The sequence below is a fragment of the Rhincodon typus genome, chromosome 13 (genome assembly GCF_021869965.1).
Source record: "Rhincodon typus isolate 14 chromosome 13, sRhiTyp1.1, whole genome shotgun sequence".
Taxonomy (NCBI): Eukaryota; Metazoa; Chordata; class Chondrichthyes; order Orectolobiformes; family Rhincodontidae; genus Rhincodon; species Rhincodon typus.
Window position 1 is genome coordinate 23,068,668 of NC_063344.1, and position 14,644 is coordinate 23,083,311.

Below are 14,644 nucleotides of genomic sequence, written 5' to 3' on the forward strand. Positions count from 1 at the left end.
AAGGTGTGGTGTTGCATTGTATCTGATGCCCTTGTCCTTCTAGATGGAAGTGATCATGGGTTTGGAACGTGTAGTCTGGGGACTTTGGTGAATTTCTGCAGTGCATCTTGTAAATAGAGCACACCGCTGCTACTGAGCATAGGTGGTGAAGAGAGTGGATGCTTGTGGCTGTGTTGCCAATCAAACGGGCTGCTTTGTCCTTGATGGTATCAAGCTTCTTGAGTGTTGTTGGAGCTGCACTTATCCAGGCAAGTGGGGAGTCTTCCCGACTTGTGCCTTGTAAATGTTGGCCAGGCTTTGGGGAGTCAAGAGGTAAGTGACTCACCACACCATTCCTAGCCTCTGCCCTGCTCTTGTAGCCACTGTGTTAATATGGTGAGTCTAGTCGAGTTTCTGGCAATGATAACCCCCAGGATGTTTTATAGTAGGGGATTCAGTGATGCCAACACCATTGAATGTCAAGGGCAGCAATTAGATTGTCTCTTATTGGAAATGGTCATAGCCTGGCATTTGTGTGGCATGAATGTTACTTGCCACTTGTCAACCCAAGCCTGGATATTGTCCAGAACTTGTTGCATTTGAACACAGACTGAATCAGTATCTGAGAATTTGCAGATGGTGCTGAGCATTATGCAATCATCAGCAATCACCTACATTTCTGACCTAATGATGGAGGGAAGTTCATTGATGAAGCAGCTGATGGTTGGGCCTAGGATGCTATCATGTGGAACTCCTGCAGAGGTGTCCTGGAGCTGAGATATCTGACCTCCAACAACTAAGTATAACTCTAAGCAGTGGACAGTTTTCCCCCGATACTCAATGATTCCAGTTTTGCTAAGGCTCCTTGATGCCACACTCAGTCGAACGCAGCCTTGATGTCAAGGGCTGTCACTCTCACCTCACCTCTGGAATTCAGCTCCTTTGTCCACATATGAACCAAGGCTGTAATAAGGGTCAGGAGTTGAGTGACCATGGCAGAACCCAAACTGGGCATCACTGAGCAGGTTAGTGCTGAGCAGGTGCTACTTGATAGCAATGTTGATGACACATTCCATCACTTCACTAATGATTGAGAGTAGACTGATGGGGCAGTAATTGGCCAGGTTGGATTTGTCCTGCTTTTTGTGTGCAGGACATTCCTGGACAATGGTCCCCAGTGTCAGGAAGATGTCAGTGTTGTAACTGTACTGGAACAACTCATTTAGGAAGGGGATATTTATGGAGCGTCCCCCTCCAGTCAGTTGTTTAATTGTCCACCACCATTCACAACTGGATGTGGCAGGTCTACAAAGTTTAGATCTGATCCATTGGTTGTGGAATCACTTAGCTTTGTCTGTCACTTGCTGCTTATGCTGTTTGGGGTGTGAGTTGTCCTGTTTCTGGATTATTAGTCTAGTGACAATACCATGAGAACATTGCCCCCCGCTGTTGTTACTTACAGCACCTGCACATTAACTTTCTGTGTTTCATGATCGCTTCGCAACTCAGAGCTCTGCAATATTTCACTGTTTGTTCTTCCTGCCAAAATGAACAATTCCATATTTTCTCACACTGTTTTCCATTTGCTATATCTTTGTCTATGTATATTTTTTGTGGTCTCCTCTGTCCTCTTCACAACTTACTTTCCTATCTATCGCTGTGTAAGCAACTAATTTAACTATACCTTCCATCCCTTCATATGAGGCATTTAAGTGAATTAAAAACAGCTGACATCTCAGCATCAACCCCTGTGACATTTGGCACAATACTTCTTGCCAACCTGAAAATGACCCAATAATGCCTACTCTCTGCTTCTTGTTAGCCAGCCAATCTTGTATCCATGCCATACCCTTTCCCTACACCATGAGCTTTTATTTTCTGCAATAATCCATGATATGGCATCTTATCAAATGCCTTCACCAGTTCCCCTTTATCCATAGCACACGTCACCTCCTCAAAGAACTCCAACAGAGTCAGCCCACAGTTCCAACAATTTGGTCAGTACCATTTTCCTCATGATTGTGATTTTCAGGCGTTCCTCACTCCCTTCTATTTCTTGATTTATTGCTAAATCTGGGATGTTTCTTGTATCCTCTAGGGTGAAGATTGATGCAAAATATCTCTTTAATTATTATGCCTTCTTATTTTTCCATGTTATTAACTCTCCACTTTCACTTCCTGCAGCACCAGCATGCACTTTGTTAACTCCTGGGATTTAGGAAGACTCCACAACCCTTCGTTCCATTCTGCACATGATCTCTGACACCTCTGCCTGATATTCCCCTGCTTGCCTGTACATCTCTGTCAGTTCCTTAATGACCAATCCAGAGCCTCACCACTTGCACTGGAGTCAGCAGGGGCCTGGTCTACCTGATCGTCTGAGTTTCAGAGATCTCAGCCATTTCCATTTCCTTGAATTATTCTCCTGCATTGAAGACTTTTGTATAGGTTCATACAAATGAAAGAACACATTAAATAGGAGCAGGTACAAGTCAATTGACTCCCGGAGCCTGTTCCACCATTCAACAAGATCATGGCTGACTGGTTGTTTCTCAAATTCCACCTTCTCATCTACACCCATTAAATTTGATTCCATTTTTTCTGCCTTATAAGAATCTATCAACGTTTGCCTTAAAAAGATTCAGTGGTCTCACTTCCACTGCATTCTGAGGCAGGAGGTTGGAAAACCACGCAACTGTTTGGAATGGGTGGAGGCTGGCATAATTACAACGTGTGAAAGGCATCTGGATGGGTACATGAAAAGAAAGGTTTAGAGGGATATGGACCAAATGCTGGCAAATGGGAATGATTAATTTAGGACAGCTGGTCGGTGTGGACAATTTGGACCAAAGGGTCTGTTTCCATACTGTATAACTCTATGGCTCTATGACTCTCACAGAAGATAATTATCTCCATCACTGTCCTAATAGGGCCACCACTAATTTTAAAACAATGCCCCTTGGTTTTGGACTAAGAAACAAGAGGAAACATCCTTTCCACTTCCACCTTTTCAAGGCTATTCAGGGTCTTTTATATTTCAATCAAGTCACCATACACTCGTCTGAACTCAAGTGAAAACAAGTGCAGCACGTCCAACCTATCCTCATAAGACAACAGCACATCAGCTATCAATCTGATAAACATCTTCTGAACTGCCTCCAAAACATTTAGATCCTTCCTCAAATAGGGAGACCAAAACTGCATAAAGTATTCCAAATGTGGCCTTGCCATGTCCTTTATAACTGAAGCACAACATCTTTAATTTTATATTAATTTCCTCTCATTTCAAAAGATAGCATTCCATTAATCTTCTTGATTATATGCTGTGCCTACTTTCTAACGTTATGTGATGATCTGCATTTGTTGCTAGGAAGAAAAATGTGGTATATGGAAAGTTAGGAGCTAAGGGGTTTTGATTGAAAGGGGGCTCAGTGTTATCAAAGAACTGTAGTTACTACAAATCGATGAAGCAGTTATGTGATGTGTGTGCTCAAGATTACTGTGAGATATTCATCCTGAACCCAAGTTTTGTGGTGGTGATGCCCTTGTACCATGCAAACCTTCGGTGGAACGTTATTAGATGTACATAGAACAGAATAGGAATTTATTGTAACATGTATTTTTACATGAAAAATACAGTGAAAGGTTTTATAAGTTGTCCCACCACAGCACCTACATTATGACAGAAGTCATACATAATAATTTTTAAAAAGTAAAACTAGTAAAACTAGTAAAAGTAAAAAAGTAAAAGTAAAAGTAAGACAAAGTTCATCTCAGTTCAGTCAACGGCTCCTAGGCTCAGGGAAAGCCGATTAAGGAGTGATGGAATACCCTGAAGACATAGGCAGCACGATACCACCATTCCAGGACAAGACCGCCAGGTCACTGGAATACTGACCGGAAGCCTCTGCTGAAGGAGACCTCTATGCCAGGCCAAGACTGCCACTCCTGGATGGAACTGTCTGCCAGGCCGCTGGAATACCTGGAAGCCGAAGATGAAGTAGACCTACACACAGCAACGAGATCTCTACGCCAGGCCAAGACCTCCTCGCTAAGACAAGACTGCCATACCAGAACAAGACTACCACACTGGGAGACTGTCACACTGTGCTGACACTGCCACTTCTCCTTTAGGCACCCGGGCCTAGCTGCAGACTTGGAGCTTTGGTCTAGCCTGCATGTCCAGGCCGGGGGAGTCAGCCCAGGACATGCTCCTTGATTGACAGGAGATCCTGGGTTGGGTTGGAGCCATGTCCAGCTCGTCTTGGTGTTGCTACAGCTGCCACTGCCACCAGAGGCTTTCTCCTTCACCCACCACTCTCCAGACTCGTAAGAAAAGGAAACAAAGAGAAACAAAAAATAAAAAAGGAAAGTAAAAAAGCTAAAGCAGAAGAAAAGGAGAGAAAAAGCAAATAGGAGTGGACAAGCCCCAGGGTCAGCCCGTATATTCGGCTGCAATCTTGAATAGAAAATGATTCTGTTAATTATAATGAAGTCAGTAAGCTGGTAATGTGTGGGCTTTGAAGCGTTGGAGCTCCTTTTGCATTTGAATGTGTACCCAGACAGGTGTGTGGGAGGCAGTATCACTGCAGTTCATGCTGTGCTACATTGGTGGCTGCAATGAAAGGACAGATATTGATTGCGCATGAAGCATCCGATGTAAATGACTGGCTAGGAATCTGTGACAATCTGTGCAGTGACAAGCTTACAATGCCATCTCGTGCCCATAGAGGTATGAGGCATTGAGTACAGAGTGGCACTTACCCTGCTGGTGGGCAGCAGGTCACTTAACCTCTTCCAACACTGGAGTCGGGCTTTCTCGAGCCACCTACAAGCACTTAGCTCTGGACCCACCCGGGTTACATTTTGTCAGTCATTATGGCCTCCTATTGCTATCCCTTCTCTCCTGGGCAGTCTTCAGGAGAATCTCTAGGGATGCATGGTTTTCCTTTGCCTAGTTTCTGGCATCCCCAGGGATGCATTGGGATGATGAGAAAAGGTTGAATGATTCTCCTGAGTTGCTTTTTAAATATGGTGCCTGGAAGTTGAAGCCCAAAAATTCCTGGAGGATGGGGTAGGAGTGGGGAGGCCAGAACTTCCCGCTCATAAAATTTTGACCAGACCACTAAGATGCAGTACACTGAGAAGAACGTAACCATGCAAGTAAACCTCCCTCCCCTGAGGGGAAGTATCTCCAACTTTACTGCCTCCACACTAGTCTGAAAAAAAATAAGATGCCACCCATCCTTCCCGAATCCAACATGTTGAGTCCTTTAAGAATTTGTCTGCTTTAAGGAGAACGCCTCTCATTCTTCTAAAGGCTGGATAATATAAGCCCACACTCCTCAATCTTGCCTCATAAGACAGTTCTGCCATCACAGGACTCAGTCTGGTGAACCTTCATTACAGTCCCTCTATGGCAAGCATATCCCTCCTCAGGAATGGTTTCATCTTTGAATGTAAATGCAAAATGCAGACTGCAGTAGATCTTTAACGTCTATTCTGCTAATTAAGGTCACCTGTATTCAGCAGTTATTAACAGTAAGTAACAGTATGCTGAAATAATCATAATTGTGAATCCTTTTTCTATGCTATGTAGAATCATAGAATTCCTACAGTGTGGAAGCTGGCGATTTGGCCCATCAAGTGCACACCAACTCACTGAAAAACATCCAACCTAGACACACCCCCCATATCCTATCCCTGTAACCCTACATTTCCCATGGCCAATCCACCTAACCTACACATCTTTGGACTATGGGAGGAAACTGGAGCACTTGGAGAAAACCCATGCAGACACAGGGAGAATGTGCAAACTCCAAACAGTCACCCGAGGGTGGAACAAAGCCAGGTCGCTGGTGCTGTGAGGCAGCACTGCTAACCACTGAGCCACCTTGCCACTTTTTTCAAAATTGAGAATACATACAATATGTTATTCTTTATTTTGATTTAGTAATGGTCAGTAACTAAGTCATAAATTACAATTAGTTGTTTATATCATCATCATTGCTGTGATGACATTTCAATTGGCTAATTATCTACTTATCTATCTGAATCAGTGAAATGGGGGTGATAGCAGAATTCAGTGAGGGATATGATTTGAGTGGTTGTGTTTTGGATGAGTTGGGGTTTAAGCAGAGTGGAGGATGGCAGGCCGATAAGGAGAGTATTGGAGAATTTCAGGCAGAAATTTGTTTGTGTAGCACAATTTCAGGGTTTAGGCAAGCACTCCATAGGCTATGATCACTGGTCCATGGTAATCTTCAATGATACCAATGAAGAATGCCACAAGGGCCAAGCAGATAGCAGCCCATGGCATTACTTTTAACGTAAGTCTAGCTGTTCTGTGAATGGATTTCATTGAATCTACAAGTGGATCGATGTGTCAGAAACGTCAGAAGTGACATAAAGGCAGAGGCCGTAAGTAATATGGCATATCATAGTCAAAGGTCTTTCATGAAGCATGGGAATTGATATTTCAGATATGGACACAGTCAACAGTAGTATCTTTAAAAATGGCATTTTCACACCAACCTTTTTTCCTAATGACAGATGATGCAGTTACAAAATAGGAGCAAAAAAATCAAACCTCTTTGCTAGTGTTTACTGATGGAATTCCTCCTCCTTCCTCTGTACATATCCAGCCAATCCATTTAAAAACATTTTTGCAGATTTAATTATTAAAAGTTAAAAATAAAGCACTGAATGTCAAGCAGTGGAAACATAATTATTATTATTCTGTACAATGCATGCAAGGTCAGTTAATCATCTTATCAACAAATGGAACATTTCAGATGGGCTTAATTAGAAATTTGGCTGTTTGAGTCATTTAGATACAAACTAGTTGCATTTGGCAGCATCTGTGGAGAGAAAGACAGAGTTATCAAGTCACTATATCTCCTCTTAATTTAGAACTGAAGAAGGGTTGTTTCTCTCTCCACAGATGATGCCGGATATGCTGAGTTTCACCAGCATTTTCTGTGTTTGTTTCAAATCTCCAGCAGCTGCAGTAATAGCTTTCATTTTAATTGCTGTTGACTCATCTCGCATTGAGTCAGTTGTGTAAATCTTCAACTGCTCACAAAATATGACTTTGTTGTGTTTAAACTCTTGGACCTCAAGAATATGCACCATTGATCAAAGTTCATCAAAAATCAAGTTTAAAAAAAGTAGAATAAACTGTGGCCCAGAGATCAATGCCCCTGTGTTTATCAGTAGGATGCAAACTCTGAATCATTTAAAGTTATAATTTGAGAAAGGGGATAAATGTACCTGATTTAACTTCTAAAATACAAATAAAATTTGATGTGTCAACAAAGTTCACTACCCAGCACAAATTCTTGAAACATTCATGTGATATGAAATGAGTCATATCAGACTCGAAACTTTAATTCTGTTCCTCTCTCCACAGTTACTGCCAGACCTGCTGGGTTTTCCCAGCACTTTATATTTAACAAAGGGGATGTTTATTCCAAAGTAACTTGAGTGAAACATCAGAATGTTATGACTGCCAGGCTCAAACACAAGTTACAAAGGAATACAAAAAACAACCAAATTCAATTCTGTTCAACAATCATCCATTTTAGGAACCTCTAGAAATTGAAGACATCTGCAGTAAGTCTCGGAATGCAGCATATCCAGTGTTTATGTTCAAACTACATTTTAATCTGACAAACTGAAATGCTAGTCTGACCACATCAGTGGAGTGAGAAACTGAGTTGAGGTTTTGAGTCTTCTTCAGTGCAGACCTGCCAGATCTGCTGAGTATTTCCAGCATTTTAGGTTTGTTTTTCAGATCTGATGCATTTTGCTTTTAATAAGTTTGGAGGAGATCATTTATTTTACACAGCACAAGAAGTACCAAAAGTAAGTGGTGTACAGTTTGGCCCACAGTCTGAGCATGAGAAACCATACACATCTTTGGGCATTTTATGCCCATTAGTGCATCTTAAGTGCCAAATTGTAAAACTATAGGGTAATATAACTGAGGTGAAAAGGGTGAGCAAGAGAATTAAAAACACCTAAATGAACAAAATTACAAATCTGGACAAGAATAAGCTCCTACAGGGCTTTGATAAAGAGGTAATATTGCTTATTATGAGAGGGTTTGACAATGCACAGGCATAAGACCATAATACCATAAGAAATCGGAACAGGAGTAGGCCATTCAGCCATTCAAGCCTGCTCAACCGATCAAAAAATCGTGGCTGATTCAACATTCCTCACATCCACTTTCCTGCCGTTTCCCCACGACCCTTGATTCCCTTGCATCTATTTATTCATGTAGATAGTCCTCAACTTTATATCTGTTGTAACAAACTTCTTTTTGACACAACTGTAAAATTTCTACAATACACCCAGTAAGTAACTCTTTTTTGAAAACATAAAATCTTAAAATAAGCAAAGAAGAATGATGTTTGCAGGAGAACGCCAAATTATTTGTGCCATGCAAGACATGAGGGTATTGCCCTTTTATGATAAAGGTATATCAAAACAACCACTGCACATAATATGCCTATTGTGCAATTTGATACTGCTTGTGAAATCTGCAGCCATCAAGCTTTTCTTTGCACAGCAGCTTATGCAGAGAAGTTGACGTTTCGGGCCAAGACCCTTCATCAGAAAAGGGGGAGGGGAAGGGGGTTCTGAAATAAATAGGGAGAGAGTGGGAGGCGGATAGAAGAGGGATAGAGGAGAGGATAGGTGGAGAGGAAACAAACAGGTCGAAGAGGCGGGGATGGAGCCAGTAAAGGTGAGTGTAGGTAGGGAGTTAGGAAGGGGATAGGTCAGTCCAGGGAGGACGGACAGGTCAAGGGGGCAGGATGAGGTTGGTCGGTAGGAGATGGAGGTGCGGCTTGAGGTGGGAGGAGGGGATAGGTGGGAGGAAGAACAGGTTAGGGAGGCAGGGACGAGCTGGACTGGTTTTGGGGTGCGGTAGGGGGAGGGGAGATTTTGAAACTTGTGAAATCCACGTTGATACCATTGGGCTGCAGGGTTCCCAAGCGGAATATGAGTTGCTGTTCCTGCAACCTTCGGGTGGCATCGTTGTGGCACTGCAGGAGGCCCAGGATGGACATGTCGTCTGAGGAATGGGAGGGGGAGTTGAAATGGTTCGCGACTGGGAGGTGCAGTTGTTTATTGCGAACCGAGCGTAGGTGTTCTGCCTCTCTGCTCCTATGATGCTGCTTGGCCTGCTGTGTTCATCCAGCCCTGCACCTTGTTGTCTCGGATTCTCCAGCATCTGCAGTTCCTACTATCTCCTATGCAGAGAAGTGGTTTGTTTCTGTCTCACTACCACCATTGACAGCTATAGAAAGCTTGCAGCACTCCACAGAAATCACACAACCATGTCTCCTGTCACTCTCTTACACAACTCGGGTTCATGTTTATGATTCCTATGGTGTCAGTTCACAACCTCCACCAAACTGGAGTTATTGAGCAAACAAGCAACTGTAAAAGTGAGTGAGAGTTAAAGCAATCAAAAAAACAGGCAACAGGTTATTGTAGGCTGCTGACATAGCGAAGCATGATTTTGTGACACAGTGGCTAGCACCTCTGCCTCTACGCAGAAGCTCAGAGTTTAAGGCCCACTCCAGGATAAGATGGACAAATAAAATGCGTTCATAATGCAGCCAAACCAATTGATTTATCACCTTGCCAACGCTATCAGCATATTGAAAAATTACATTCCTGGAAGATCAACAAGGTTTCAGTCAGAATAAACAGCATCTTTCACCAAGTTGATGATCTCCCAGCCGTAATTAATATTTGCCTTTGAATGCCTCCCTGTAAAATACAAAGTCTAGAACACACAGTTATACATCATGATGCTGCCTGAAGTGAACAACAAGCATTAAGAGCAGGAGAGATTCCTTATCAGGCCTGTAATGGAAAGACATTTTGAGCCTCCAGTACCATCACTATCCCAGTCTACAAAATGCATGCAAAAGCCCTAGACACTATGGGCAATTTAGCGTGGCCAATCGAACTCATTGAGGTTCCTACCTTTTAGATGTTTATAAAATCATGAGCGGCATGGTTAGGGTGATTAGCCAAGGATCTTCCTCACGGTAGGGGAGTCCAAAACCAGATGGCATAGGTTTAAGGTGAGACGGGAAATATTTAAAAGCGACTTGAGGGGCAACGGTTTCACGCAGAGGGTGGTGTGTGTATGGAATAAGCTGCCAGAGGTGGTGGAAGTTGGTACAATTACAACTTTTAAAAGGTATTTGGATGGGTACATGAATAGGAAGGCTTTACAGGGATGTGGGCCAAATGCTGACAAATGGGAGGAGATTAATTCAGAATATCTCATCCGCATGGTCAAGTTGAACCAAAGAATCTGGTTCCGTGTGGTATGACTACATGACACTAAGTGCATGTTACCACAATAACTTGGGATCCCTGAGTACTCATATACACATGACCAAATTTAGGCTGACGTCAGAAGAGATCTGCCCTTGAGGTGTCTGTGGTGGCGAAGAGACAGTGACCTACCTCTTTCTGGGAAGTGCCTTTACATAGAAGGTCTGGAAAGTGGTGCAGCATCTTTTGTTGAGGTTCACCCTAAGCAGCATCATGACACATGACTCTGTTCTACACTCTGCGTTATACAAGTTGTTCTCAGGGAGACATTCAAAAACAAACATTAACCACTGCTGAAGGATCATCAACCTGGCAAAACACGCTGTTTGGTCTTTTTTTATGATTGAAGTATATTTTTGGAGAAAAAAGGATTGGAAGAGCTTTGACTACCAGTTTTATCTACTCTTATCAATTAGGATATGATAGGGCTGTTTAAAAGCAGAAGGAACAAAAGAACATTAAAAAAATGAACAGGAGTAGGTTATTTGGGCTCTCAGAACTGCCTGACTAGTCATTAAGATTGTAGCTGATCTGATATGGCCTTAATGTCATTTCCCAACCTGACCTCCATAACTCCCTTCTTGATCAAAAATCTAACTCAGCTTAACATATTGAATGAAGCAACCTGCAAATTGCAAATCCTAAATTTCCAAATACTAGTGACATTCTGAGAAGATGAAATTCCTCCTCATCTCCAGCTTTAATGAGGTCCTTTACTTGCAAACTGCACCTCCTAGTTCTAGATTATAGTTATGACAGGAAACGTCATGGATTATCTTAGCATCCACCTTGTCAAGCCCCTCAGGAACATATATGTTTCAATAAAGTCACCTCTCATTCTTCTAAACTCCAATGCTCAGCCTGTCCAACCTTTCCTCATAAGAAAAAGCCCCCATCACAGGTATGCATCGTATGAATCTTCTCTAAACTGCTTCAAGTACACTTACATCCTTTACTAACCAAAGCTATGTACAATACTCCATATGTGGTGTCACCAAAATCCTATAGTACTACAGAAAAACATTCCTACTTTTATATTCCATCCACTTTGCAATAATAACATTCCATTTCCCTTGCTAATTAATTGCTGACCTGCATGCTGACTTTTTGTGATGCATGTACAAGATCACCCAGGTGCTTATGTCCAACATCATTTTGAAGGTTATCTCAACTAATACTCTGCTTTGCTGTTTTTCCTGCCACAGTTTACTGCCTCACAAAACAAGTGGAGAAATTTTAAACTAATATTTTAAAACAACAAAGCTAAGTCAAAAGAAAGAATCAAACATAAGTAGTGGATCATCCTTACAGTGTGGAAGCAAGCTATTTGGCCCATTAAGTCTACATCAACCCTTTGAAGGGGATCCACCCCATCACCCTTACTATCCCATGGCTAATCCACCTAGCCTGCACATCCCTGGACACTATGGGCAATTTAGCATGGTGGCACGGTGGCTCAGTGGTTAGCACTGCTGCCTCATAGTGCCAGGGACCTGGGTTCAATTCCAGCCTCGGGTGACTATCTGTGTGGAGTTTGCACGTTCCCCCTGTGTCTGCATGGGTTTCCTCTGGGTGCTCCGGTTTCCTCCCACAGTCCAAAGGTGTGCAGGCTCGGTAGATTAGCCATGCTAAATTGCCCATAGATGTTTAGGTTAGGTTGGGTTAGACATGGAAAATCAAGGGTAGGGGAATGGTTCTTGGAGGGATGCTCTTCATAGGGGCGGTGTAGACTTCTTGGGCCAAATGGCCTGTTTCCATGCTGTAGGGATTCTATGAATCCACATCTTTGGACTGTGGGAGGAAACCCACACAGACACAGGGAGAATGACAAACTCCACACAGATAGTTGCCCAAGGCTGGAATTGAACTTGGGTCCCTAGCATTATGAAGCACCAGTGTTACCCACTGAGCCACTGTGCCACCAGCAATCCCAAAACATTCAGAACTCCTTGACTATTGTTCTCGCCTCACCCATAGTGATACTCTCAGTGCCATTTGCTGTCACTCTTTCCCATAAGCAAAACTGGCACACCTTACCTCATTGTGAAGGTTTGCAAGGTTTACCAACTCTCTTCGTCGAGTTTCACCCCTCACCATATTTTTACAATGTCTACTGACTTCCTTCTCTCTGACTCTGAAAACTCTGTCCTTGGAAAAGGCCTTTGCTTCATCTCCTTATATTCCACTTTAATGAATTTCAAACTTGGAGCAATGCTAGACTTAGCACTTCTGCCATTATCTCTGCTTCCATGCATCTTAAAGTAGTAGAAGTGGCAATTTTCAGAGTATACACATGAGCCAGGGTTTCTTACATTTTATAATTATAAAAAAAAATTCATTAGCACACTCTCTTTCCCATTACACTAAACTGTTCACCTGATGGATAAGGAAAAACTTGTTCAGTACTGATTCTACCCTGAAATATGTTCACACCAAAGGAAACTGATTCCTGCAAAGGGAAAAAAAAATCACGTTATTTAATTGAAATTCCCAGAGCTCACACAGCACTTCACAAAAACATCAGTATAATATATAGAAAATTAAATATAGAACTGCATTACTTTTCAGACCTAGAATCATTTCAATGGAATTCCTACGATTTCATTTGCACTACCATTTGTGAATTATCATTAGGTGTGCTATTTCATACTTTGCAATTCTGAGGGCAAACTTAAGTACGTTAAACATTTTCACCTTTAGAAACAGGGCTCCACTTTAAACTTTGCTGATAGGATGAAAGGTTTCCTTTGTTTATGGGTTGCAAGGGTCTCATAAAATGTGATCAGATAGTCTCAACCCAGTTCTTTATATCAAATACACACAAGAATTGCTCCAAATTTGGCCTCAGTTGGCACTAAATTGCAGTTCTCACCCAAAGCATCTACAGCGATGCTTCCCAAACATTTTCCCAATGTGACCGCATTTTGAGGCTTGCAAATCATACTTGTGACAGTATTAATATGGCAACAATTCGAAATCTCTCTCAAATGCCATTACCAAAGCTGGTGTCAGAAATGAAAACATTCAGAGTGACACAGTTGTAGATTAGCTGCAACATATTGTTCAATATAGCTTCATACTGTGACTAACAAGTGCTGACTCCCTTTGCAAAAACTAGGAACATTCTGCAGTCTTCAACATTGCCATAAAAATGAGGGGACTGTGCTGGATTCAGAATACAACTTGCAAAAGCTTGTAGCAATTTAAAAAATACACACCATCTTGTACAGAAGACTATTTCTAATATCATACAAGAGTTACACACAAGTAATGATTAATACGTTTTCATGGGAATTATATAATCGATTTGAATTCCTGCATTATTATTGGCATTCAACAACTTACATTTAGGTAACAAGGTGTAGAGCTAGATGAACACAGCAGGCCAAGCAGCATCATAGGAGCAGGAAGGCTGACGTTTCGGGCCTAGACCCTTCATCAAAGTTCATTTAACATTATAAATGACCAATGAAAAACGCACAGTGCAGATGACTGAAAATTTGGATGACCAAATGCATGGTTTTGAGAAAACTTTTAAAACAAGGTGGGAAATCACAATGTAGCTATGAATGCGAACCACATGGTGGACAGCATGGTGACTCAGTGGATAGAACTGCTGCCTCACAATGCCAGGGACGCAGGTTTGATTCCACCCTTGGGTGACTGCTTGTATGGAATTTACACGTTCTCCCCATGTCCACGTGGGTTTCCTACAGGTGCTCCAGTTTCCCTCCATAGTCTAAAGTTGTGCAGGTTAGGTAGTTTGACCATGCTAAATTGCCCACAGTGTCCACGGATAGGTAGGTTAGGTGGAACAGCCGTGGGAAATACAGGGATAGGGTAGGGGGTGGGTCTGGATCGGAGCATTGGTATGGACTTAATGGACCAAATGGCCTGCTTTCACACAGTAGCGATTCTCCGTTTCTAATTTAGATAAGGCGGGAAAACCCTTCACTCAAAGGGTTTGAATATTTGGAATTGTCTGTACCCAGAGTATTCAGAATGCTCAGTCATTGAGCAAATTCAACTCAGAGGTTGATAGAATTTGGAGCACAAAGGGAACTAAAGGGTATGCAATTGTGCAGGAAGATGGACAAGGCTTGCAGGTTCAAAAGGTCAAAAGTCATACTTCAGCTAATATTTCAGTTCTTACCTTAAAAATAAAAATGAGCAATTATAAAAAGCATTTCAACAGATTGGCTCACCTTTTTTCCTTTACTTGCAAAGTGAGCATTAAACTGCAAAGTGGGAATAAATACTCCTTGTAAAATTCTGCTGGAAATAGGAATGTGACATATAC

General features: G+C 42.2%; 1 protein-coding gene across 1 annotated transcript in view; it reads right to left on the minus strand.

The window, feature by feature from the left end:
- LOC109912656 (very long-chain specific acyl-CoA dehydrogenase, mitochondrial-like) overlaps positions 1-14,644 on the minus strand; it is a 40,919-nt gene that overhangs the window by 24,719 nt on the left and 1,556 nt on the right. The window contains exons 2-3 of the mRNA XM_020512083.2: positions 14,550-14,616; positions 12,721-12,793 (exon numbers count right to left, since the gene is read on the minus strand). Of these exons, the coding sequence (XP_020367672.2) occupies positions 12,721-12,793; positions 14,550-14,616 (140 nt within the window). The remainder of the gene's footprint in view (positions 1-12,720; positions 12,794-14,549; positions 14,617-14,644) is intronic.